We start from the raw sequence: 11401 nt of genomic DNA on the forward strand, positions 1-11401 counted from the left end.
TGTTGAAGCTGGAGTTCGAATTAACGGAGAATCTATCAATAACATCAGATACATAGAAGACACGGTGGTATTCGCTAACACTTATGAAACCCTCCAGCAGTTAATTAATATAATCACAGAAGTAAGTCAGAGATATGGACTTTCACTAAATATTAAGAAAATAAAATGTATAGTATCTCTAAGAAGGAACAGCAATTTGAAGGAATCAGTATAAATGGTCAACCAATAGAAAGAGTAAAAACATATTCCTACTTTGGTACGAACGTCCTCTCCTAGGACCCTTCCCTAGAAATTCCAAGATCTGCATTTCAAAAAATAGCTAAGCTATTCAAATGTGTGCCTTTGTGAAATGTAATTCAAATGTGTGTTATCAGTGCCCATAACAATAAGATGACTAGAATGTTATATCTTTCCTATAATGTTGTACGGAATTGAATCTTGGACTCTTACAGGCGCTATCTGCTAGAAAATTGAAGCTTTCGAAATGTGGCTTTATCGTCGAATCCTGAAGATATCTTATATCGACCACGTTACTAATCAGGACGTTTTAAGAATACAAAAAAAAGCTCTTAACCACAATAAAAACAACCAAAATCGAATACGTCGGTCATATCATCAGAAATAGCGAAAGATATGGATTGCTGGAATTAATTTTACAGGGAAAAGTAGAAGTAAACTGGGACCAGGAAGGCGAAGGATTTCCTGGCTGAAAAATCTACGTAGGTGGTTCAACACAACAACCAGAGTAGTATTTTCAGAGTAGCAGTGTGCAAAATACAGATTGCTATGATGGTCGCCAACATCCGAAACGGATAAGCACTACAAGAAGAAGATCGAAAGATTAATTCGAAAATGGATGTTAATTATCTAGAAGTTAAGAGTTAAATCGGCAAAATATGATGGTGATATAAAATAGCGTCAAGCGAAAACAGACTCTTTATTACCAACAAATGATATTTCCCGGGCAGCTGATCAAACTGTTCGTTTAAATTTTTATTTTTGTAAGTCTGCTAACCCGATCAGCTATCGGACCAAAATATCTAGGCGTCCAAATAATAGTTTTGACATTTGGACCACTTTTGGTGTAATAAACTTTAATATATATAATATATATAGATATATATATATATATATATATATATATATATATATATATATTCAGGGATTCTACGGTATTCACTGCCTTCCCTCGCTCAACCGTTTCCATCTCTCTCTGTTCTCCCATTCTCCATCGTTTAGACCTCTCTTACTCATGACGTCGTCTACTTCGTTCCTCCAGGATTTTCGGGGTCGTCCTCTTTTCCTCCTTCCTATGAGGCTCCATTCGGTTATTCTTTTTACCCATCTGCTGTCACTAGTTCTTCTTACATGTCCATACCACTTTAGTCTTTTTTGTTCTATGTATGTTAGTATGTCTGTTTGTATTGATGTTCTTTGCTTTATTTCGTCATTACTTCTATCCATTCTTGTTAGTCTGCAGCATTTTCGCAGGCATTCCATCTCTGTTGCTACTATCTTACTGCTGTTTTTCTTGTTTATGATCCAATTTTCAGCCCCATATGTCATAATACTTCGCACTAATGTTCTATAAATCTGTGTTTTTGTCTTCATATTTAGGTGATAAACTTTAATAAAAATGATAAAACTTCTCTTGCTAACCCCAACTTCATTTTCCTTTCACAATCTCTTTAACGGCTAATATAGGATTTTGTAGTCTTTGTCTTTATCACCTAATAATGAACTGAACTGAACACCGAATAAAATCTGAACTTCAAGTGTAGATAAAGTGATTCTTTTTTTTTATTTTAAGTAAACTTTAAACATTATTTTTTTACTACTTTACTTTTGCATCTACATTCTGGCAATATTAAATATCTCAAAAACATCTCTAACAAAACGGTAAAATTTTAGGGTTTTGTTTATATCCGATGCATCGACTTTTGATTTTTACTATAGAAAAATATTAATATGAAAGCTAATACATAACGTATAAACTAAATAAGATAAATACATATTACATGTGCAATTTCGTAGCTTTTTATTTAGGGTAATATTGTAGTAAATAACAATTTGATATATTTACATATTTGTAAACAATATCACAATAATTTGATAGTTGCTTTTGATGTTTCAGATGGTTCATTACGTGTCTACATCTACATTAGTCTACCAAGTGAGAGCAAATGGAGGTAGAACCAATGCAGATCCTTTTGGTCAATTACTAAGAAAAGCGGGGAACATGGGAGACGTTCGAACTTGTCCGGTAAGTTATAAAAGTTAATAAATTAAATACAAGCTTCAGCTCAAATTCAGCTTTAGCTCGGTTCTTTTTATATTTTGCATGTAATTTCTTACTTCGCAATAACAAGTTTAATCAATTATATCAGATAAATATTAAATTTCATTTTTCAAGGTATTACTAAATATTGTGTTTTTTATAACTTTTTTGCAAAGATATTGCGATTTGTAACCAAACTGGTTTCATCTTAAATATATTGGTCGTTTTTTATATCTATTTAAATTTAATGTGCTGGTCATCTTATGATAAACCATTGTTTCTATTTATTATTTATTTTGGGCATAGGATATCAATTATTGATCTTTCGAATAAGGAATCTGGGTCCCCGCGCACTAGGGAGCCGACATATATGAGCTGCCAGTTATAGCATCCAATCGACGGCCAGTTCTGTCCATTTCTTAAAGCGATATGGACGTGGAAGAAGTCATAATTTATTTACCGTGTCTCCTTAATAAATCTCCATAATACTGGTGAATCACTTTAATACCAATACAAATACCATCATTTTATTGGTAATTTAGATTTATAAAAAGATATCGAATTTTTACCGTCCAGCTGATACAAATTTTATTGAATATTGATTTCGCGCGCGTAAATGACATGCAAAATCGACGATCGCTTCAAGCGTTGTTTCTAAAAGAACGGTTCATTGTACACAAAAAATGCTTATAAACATTTTTGTTTAAAGTTACCTCAGCTACATTTTTTATTTAAAACATTTTTGTCTACGGTGTACAGATTCTTGGTAAAAGTGGTAAACTTTTTGGAATCTTTTTCGGGGCCCCAGAATTAATATTCTGAGCAAAATTCAGCTTGTTCGTATGATTTTTAGAAGTTCAGTGTCATTTTCGTCTCTGACGACTGGAGTACTAAATATTATCATAATTTTAATATTTTATGTATAATCCCTTATTTTGTTTTAAGAAATGATATTTTACACTTACTGTAATATATTTATTTTCAACTTGATAATCCTATTCATACATCGAATCATTTTCTCTATTCTCATTTGTTTACATTGTTTTTTTGTAGCTGCATTCAGTTCATACATCGTGGTCGGGTAATCTTCGGTCTTACCTTTCAGTTCATTTTATATTTTTTGATTAAGCAACTCGATTCAAACACTTTCATTCCCTGCATCTGTTAATGACAAATATTAATTATAATATTTTATTTTCAGAGTGCTTGTGGAGCGGTCATTCAAATAGGCAGGACCCTTATGAACCGTCCAGAAATAGTATCTATTGGCCTCGTTTGGAACTCAGAACGACCAACTTTGGAGCACATAATGGAAGTGTTTTCAACAATAGGCACAACTTTAAGACTAGGAGATGTTTTTAACACTGTAGTAGATAGCCGATGGGCTGAACTTTCTGTACATAATCTTGTAGGTGTTGTAACCTACTATGGCAAACATTACTCTACATTTTTCTTCCACACGAAACTTCGGGTATGGATTTACTTTGACGATGCTACCGTTCGAGAAGTTGGGCCAAGATGGGAGCAGGTTGTTGAGAAATGCCGAAAAGGAAGGTAGGTTATTTAAAATTCTTGTTTTACTTTTTTGTAACTAAAAAAAGCAGCTAAAAGTTTTATATGTATGCTATAAAAACATTTCTTAATTTTTGATTATATTCCAAAAGAAAACACTCCCCAAAATCATCTCAAAGTATCTATTATTTAGTGCAGGATGTAAATGCGATCGATGTTAACCAAAACATTACAAATCATTCAACTGCGGTGAAAATATATGACAAAATCTCCTGTAAGGAGTGTCACATTTACCACGATTCACTTTGCCTTTATCCCTGTGCAAGTTGGGGTTCTCTAATTATATTTCTTCATAAGTTTGTAGCTTAAGTCATACCAGTATCACCCTTTACAGAGCGTTTCCCCCAGGTCTTCTTCGGCCTTCCTCTCCTAGTCGTCCCAGGAACCCGCAAATCAGCAATTATTCTTATTTTGTGATTACCGTCTTGATGGTCAACATATCCGAACCATCTTAACCTGTGATCTTCCATTTTGACATCAATTATTACCATCCCTAGACTTCCTCTAATATACTCATTCTTAACTTTATCCTTTTTTATCACACCACTCATCCATCTAAGCATTCCCATTTCCGCCACATGCATTCGTTGTTCCTCTTTCTTTTTAACTACCCAACAATCAGTTCCATACATCATAGCTGGTGTTGTGGTAGTTTTATAGAATTTCCCTTCTCTTTTTGTCACACAACAAACCACCTGCTTTCTTCCATGTAATACCGATTCTAGGTACTTAACTATTACTATTGCTTTTCACCATTTAAAGCTACCATTGTATTTGTAGTAAATACATCTTTATATGAACATTCCAAATACTGTTTGTGTCCTACTAAGTTTTAAATCTTTTTCCTCAAAGAGTTTGTCTTTATCTTGTAGTGTCGCTGTTATCTGATCCAACACTAATGAGAATAAGTAAAGCCTAAGCGCTGAGCAAAGGTCTCTCGCACATCTGCGCTAATACTAGTTGTTACTCCCTTATACATGTCTCACAATATTTACATATTCACCGGCAAACCATTTCTTTTTTAGCTCCCACCGAGAATCTCTCGAGGAACTCATATCATATGCTTTCACAAGATCAATGAATACCATATGAGCGTTTGTTTCTTTGTGTCATTATAGTTGTCATCTTTGTTACATTATAGTTGTCACATTATACCTACAATAGAACTTACTGCTTTTTCTTTGCAATTATTGTACCTTTATTTCTACAAAAATCTTTTTAACTCTTATTTTTTTAGGTATCAACCACTGCTGCTCCTCTATGCTCTACCGGACGGAACTCCAGTAAACACAGATAATGCCCCAAAGCAGATTACCCCATTATTTGCCGACAAGGTAAACAAGAAACCGCCACAGTCTGTCATCCGTCGATCTGTAACACCAAGTCCAGAAAAACCTATGATCGGAACTACTCGACGTGCCATAACTCCGAATCCAGATGGTTCAGGGATAAATCAAAAACCTCCATTACCCCGACCTTACAATGACTATCAGAATTTAGCGGTAATTCAGAATAACATATCCCAGTGCCAAGATGTCGATGTAGTCGATGGTTGTATTACAAGAAAAGATCCAGAATATGTCACCCGAAAATCATTGGATTTTGGAAAACCTCAAGTGCATAGAACATTAAGTAATGGGTCCTCATCTGGCATGGAAGGAATTAATATCCCAGACCATCTAAACGTACCTAGAAGACGAGACAGTGGAAATTGGAGTGGTGATCGCAACAGTGCTTCTTCTGCTTCTTCGACAACAATGGAAAATCCTTATCTTTATTTAGTTGGCAAGGTACCAAGCAATGGTGGAAGTGTTCCTGGCAGTCCCACCAGAATCAAGACTGATTACTCCAGTAGTAGCAGTGGAGTGTATGATGCAGGATATGATTCTTACTCTTTATCGTCCAATGACAGCTCAACTGTTACTACTTTACAACATTTGATGAAAATGGGACATCTAGCCAAGATACCCGAGGATTACAATAATCTTAGTCTGAATCAGAATTCTCCAAGTTGTGATGTCCTCTGTGATGAAGCAGACGAACTACTGGTGAAATCTCGTCAATTAGAAGACGAACATGATTTGGTTCTCGCGTTAGCACTGTGTAATGCAGCTGCTACAAAGGCGCGAGCAGCTATGAATGCCCCATACAATAATCCACAGACATTGACTTTAGCTCGCATGAAGCATAATACTTGTATAATGAGAGCCAGAAGTCTCCATAGGAGAATGACTCAAGTGCCTAATCCAACTAGCAAAGATGTTCCACCAGAAATTAGACATACCAGAGAAGGCAGCAGTGGGAGTGGAAGACATTCTAGACAAAATTCTAGAGATAAAAGTAACCACTCACGACAAAATAGCAGAGAACTGCTAGTTCCAGAGAAAGAAAAGCATCAACCTACCAAAAGCATAGAGATTTATGCTACTCTGCCAAAAAAGAAAGATGCTTTAAAAGCAAAATTATCTAACACCACTGTAGAAGATGAAGAATACATGTTATATGATAAACCTCCTGTTCGAGAATCAAGATCAATATTCTCAAGAAACAAGAATAAAGATCAAAAAGGCAGGGAAAAACGTTCCCGTAGTGAAGACAGAAATAAATTATCCAGAGCAGATTTCTCAATAGCACCAGAGATTATTAATGGTAAGGATACCCTAAAAAAGGCCAAGGAGAAGGAAGAAGACAAGAAAGATAAAGACGGAAAAGCAAAGAAGCAACACAAAATACGAAGGAAGCTTTTAATGGGAGGATTGATAAAACGCAAAAACAGAAGCATGCCAGATTTGACTGATACGACTTCTGAGGTTGAAACGTCGGCCAAGGCTCCGACTGTTACTGTGGATGATAGTAGCGTAGGATTAAAAGGTAAATATATTTATTTTTATTTTTTTCTTTATTCTTTATTTTATTTTTACTGTTTTCGATCTATACTTGACAAGAATTGGTTTTATTAAGAACGCAGTCAAAATAGTGTCTAAATCATTTACATATATTTGAGTATAACACACTTTTTCCATAATTTCGAATTATACCAACTCTTTAATGAACCAGATGTCATAACGTTCATTAAAACACAGCGACTTAGATGAGCCGGACACATAATAGGAATACCTGACAATATTATTGCTAAAAACGACAGGAATACCTATAGGAGGAAGAAGAAGAGGCCGACCGCGAATTAGGTGGTTAGATGGAGTTGAGACCGACTTATTGATATTAAAAATCAGATGATGGCAACACGTCGCCAGAAACCGAACAGAATGGCGACGATCCACAGAGGATTTTCAAGCCAAAGATAATGACACACTTTTTCCTGAGCTCGTATTTTTCAATACTACTGATACCAACTTCTCTTCCCGCTTTTTGGTAGAATCAAAATAACCTTTTTATGAGCCTGAAAGCTCTTTTTTTTATACATATATCTATATTTGTGGCTTTCGAATAGGTATTTCGTCTTGCTGTCTCTTTTGGACCGAGGACTTAAATCAACAGATACTTACACTTTTTCCTTGCTGCGTCCCTTATGCTCGTTCTCTGGACCTCTTTTGGTTCTTGCTAAGCTTTATTATCGCGATTTTCGTGACCCCTTTTCAATTGTTTCTTTTAATCTTTGTAGGTATCGTTTGAAACTGGATACAATTTCATACGGGAGCCTACTTAGCTTCCACTGTGCTCACCACATACAATTAGCAACCACGATCATGCATGACCACCATGACACAAGGTCTCTTGGCTCTCGGCGCAAAAAGCAAAGGGAATAATGATTTTTTTTGTGAAGATCTAATATATTGCAGTAGTTGCTTTGTGATGTGGATGTAATTCTTTAATCGTTTACCGACCGTCGTTTTGCGTCAAGTATAGCATGTTATTACTAAATTTATAATGACCCAATATAATTATAACAAATCATTTTCAAAATAATTATTCGAGAAATTACTAATACTCTAATTCTTTTTTAGGTTCTTTGGAAAATCCAACCAGTATGAATGGCTACCTGTCAGAAGGCCACTTAGAATTTGCTGGGAACAACCCAAATCCAAACCTTGAGAGAAGCAAGTTAATGCGAAAAAGTTTTCATGGAAGTGCCGGTAAAATTCTAACAATGGCCAAGGTGCCACCACCACCTCCTCTCAGAACTACTTCCCAGCTTAGTACATCTAAGTTAAACGGAGCAGAAGTCAGTGAAGAGAGCCAGCACCAACAACAAGATTTATATTACCAACATCAAGATCCTTATCGTTATCAAGCTCCTGTATCCTTACCGTATTATAAAGATGGGTCTTTCAGCGATGAAAGCTTTTCTAATAGTAGTAATACAGTTATTACGAGAGCTGACGTCCACCAAGAATCTTCGCGAAGTTACAATGGAGACAGCGGTGTAGATGAAGTTGACTGTATTCCTACTCATACTACAACTCCGAGTTTAGATCTGCCACCTTACCCAAGTCCTTTGAGCTCTGCAGTCCATTCAAGACAAGCCAGTGAAGATTTTCCTCCTCCACCTTCACCTTTGGACCTCTCCGCTTTAGATGAACACTTACAACAAGTAGTTCAACCCAGTACACTTCTTACACAACTTCAGAATAAAAGGCAGCAAATTTTGTCTCATGATTTTGAAATTCGTGTCGCTGATGTAGCCCCAAAGTCTTCAGGAGAAACGTGGTTAAAAGAGTTACAGGCTAAACAAGCAGCTTTAAGAAATAAAAAGACCCATTCAGATCAACCAAGTGAAGGCATAGATGTTGTGAATACAATCAGATATGCTCCAGGTGAAAATAAGCAATCAGTTAAAGATTTAGCTTCAAGATTTGAATCAAGTAAACTAGATCCAGTCAAAAATGATAATAACGGAGTGCTATCCATGAAGAAAAGAGATGAAATTGAATCCATAGCACCCGAACAAATTGCTGAGGAATTAAGAGAAGTTGAGATGTTAAATGCTGTTGTACAGAAAACGCTAAACCAGCAGTCTGATTCCGGGGTAAATGAAGATAATCGTAGGAGATTATCAAAGAAGAAAAGTGTATCTTTCTGTGATCAAGTCATACTTGTAGCCACTGCTGATGAACAAGAAGATGACAGTTTTATTCCAAATCCAATTTTGGAAAGAGTTCTAAGAACAGCTATGAATAAACCTGAAACTGCAGCCATACGCCAGGAAATTATATCCCTTAGGGAAAATGAACTTAAAAAAGAAGAAGCTTCGGTGCAGAATCTGCCTGTCTACGACAGAAGACCGTTGAATGATGTTCCCAAACCAGTACCTGAAGGATATCGACAATCTCCTCAACCAATGTTGAATCAACAGCCTCAAAATACTCATATGCAACAGCATACTGTACAAAATTCACCTCAGCTTCAAAGACAGCATCCTCCAAACGAAATACCGCAACATATCAGACCAACTTTACCCAACCATTCACAGCTTCACAGGCAGAATTCACAAAACGAACCACAACTGTATAGACAAAATTCTCAAGACGATAATTTACATATTCATAGACAAATGCCCCAAAATGATCATCCACAAGTACAAAGGCAAATGGTTCAAAACGATCATTCACAAATACAAAGGCAGATTAGCCAGAATGATCTTCCACAAGTACAAAGGCAAATTGTGCAAAGTGAACATCCACAGCTTAATAGGCAAAATTCTCAGAACAATCCACATAACAGATCTGTTTATACAGCAGAACCATATCACGACAACTCTCATATCCCTTATCATTATCAACAAAATGGATCTGAAGAACAACAGTATGTTAGTGCTAGTGTTACTCAATACTCAAATCCTGCCAGACAATCTCCATACCAACCAATTCCTCCAAATTCAGCAGCATATGCTGCATACTATAGTTATAATAATACGAAATCCCCTCAGTATGCCCATGCAGTTCGTCCAGGGCAGAGAGTAACCAATCCTAGCCCAGTGAATACCCATTCCCCTTATCAATCCCCTCCAATGCCACAAAACTATAATCAATACTCTAGAAATGGGTATGATCAGTATTATCAGAGAGTACCTGATAACTATCCAAGGTATCCAAATGAGGCGTACTCACAAAATTCGCCATATCAGAGAGTACCTCCCCCTTCAGAACATCATAGTATCTACCAGAGGGTTCCAACTGAGTACGATCATCAAAATGGCGCATATCAACGAGTATCCACGGATCCCTATCAACGAGTACCACCCTATCATCCAGAGGAGGTAAATAAATCATCGCCTTATCAATATGTACCGCAGCCTAAAAATCTAAAAAAGACTGTTAGTTTTGAGCCTGGAACTAAAGGTGCTGAATCCCCTACACCTTGGGCAGTAGTTACGCCAATTATAGTGAACAATGCCAATAATAGTGTACCTACGGACAAAACTAAATGTAATTTGTGTAGGAAAAAGAACGTAGCTGCTTCCAATTTATACTGCCAAGACTGTGAATTTTACATGTCGAGGTTTAAACCGAAGAGTTAGCAGTTTTTGTTAAATTGTACATAGTTATTGTAAATGTTGTTGTAAAATGTGATATTTTGTTCAAATGTTACAAAGTTTTATATTAAGTTTTTATATAAAGATCTCAAATTGTCGCTCAGAATAAGAGTTTTATGTATTGTATGACAAATAATTTTAGCAAATATTTTTTTATATCAATAAATACTTTTTAATAATTGTCTGTCTAATTGAACTACCTTTATACCGATACATCATACATACGTATTTAAACAAATGAAGTTACTGGACTTTAAATATTCTTGTTAGAAAATAAAAAAAGAACTGCTTTGACAAAAATTGGATTGATCAAAAAAAGCACAGACTAAATTTTGTGACAAACACAGAGAACTTATCTTTATCTATTTAAAAAAAAACAACATAAATTGTCCACTGCTGATCGTAGGCCTCCCTAAATTTTTGCAACTGCTCTCATATTTTTTGTACATTCTTTTTTGTCATAGTGCGTGTTTCAGCACTCACTATGCGCATAAAAAGAATAGGAAAGCAATATGGCCAAAGAAAGAAAAAGAGACATATGGATGGAAATGAGGAGTGAAAATATGAAAACAGATATACTGAAGGGGTCCAAATATCTTAAAGGAACAAATATAGTAAGACGAGAAGAATACCAGGCACAGTTAAGGTACAATACACTATGGATAAATGGAAAAAGATATTCACTCGACCAATTTCAAAGCTATGATGTAACCGGCAAAAAAAAAATTTGAGAACACAGTAAATCACAGAAAAACAAAGATAAAGCTAGAACAGCCAGTCAAAGATTCCCCATGGGAAAAAGTGAACGAATAATAATTAACGGAACATCTATTAACAACATAAGATATGCAGATGACACCGTGATTATGGCAAGCTCTGCTGAACAACTCCAATTACTGCTAAACAAAACAAACAGTTTCTGTGAAAAATATGGACTAAAAATGAATATAAAAAAGACCAAGTACATGATAACAACAAAGAAAACAAATATACCAACAAACATACATTTGGGAAATGTACCGATAGAAAGGGTTGATAAATACAAATACCTAGGAACC

The 11401-nt window shown here is 35.6% G+C and overlaps 1 protein-coding gene across 3 annotated transcripts in view; it reads left to right on the forward strand.

The window, feature by feature from the left end:
• ec (ubiquitin specific peptidase echinus) overlaps window positions 1–10539 on the forward strand; it is a 370800-nt gene extending 360261 nt beyond the window's left edge. For all 3 annotated transcript variants that reach the window (XM_072531844.1, XM_072531846.1, XM_072531845.1), the window contains 4 exons: window positions 2135–2263; window positions 3480–3832; window positions 5088–6721; window positions 7816–10539. In XM_072531844.1, coding sequence (XP_072387945.1) covers window positions 2135–2263; window positions 3480–3832; window positions 5088–6721; window positions 7816–10328 — 4629 coding nt within the window. In that variant the 3' untranslated portion in view covers window positions 10329–10539. The remainder of the gene's footprint in view (window positions 1–2134; window positions 2264–3479; window positions 3833–5087; window positions 6722–7815) is intronic.
• Window positions 10540–11401: the final 862 nt, after the last annotated feature.

This window comes from Diabrotica undecimpunctata, chromosome 5 (genome assembly GCF_040954645.1).
Source record: "Diabrotica undecimpunctata isolate CICGRU chromosome 5, icDiaUnde3, whole genome shotgun sequence".
NCBI classification, from domain to species: Eukaryota; Metazoa; Arthropoda; class Insecta; order Coleoptera; family Chrysomelidae; genus Diabrotica; species Diabrotica undecimpunctata.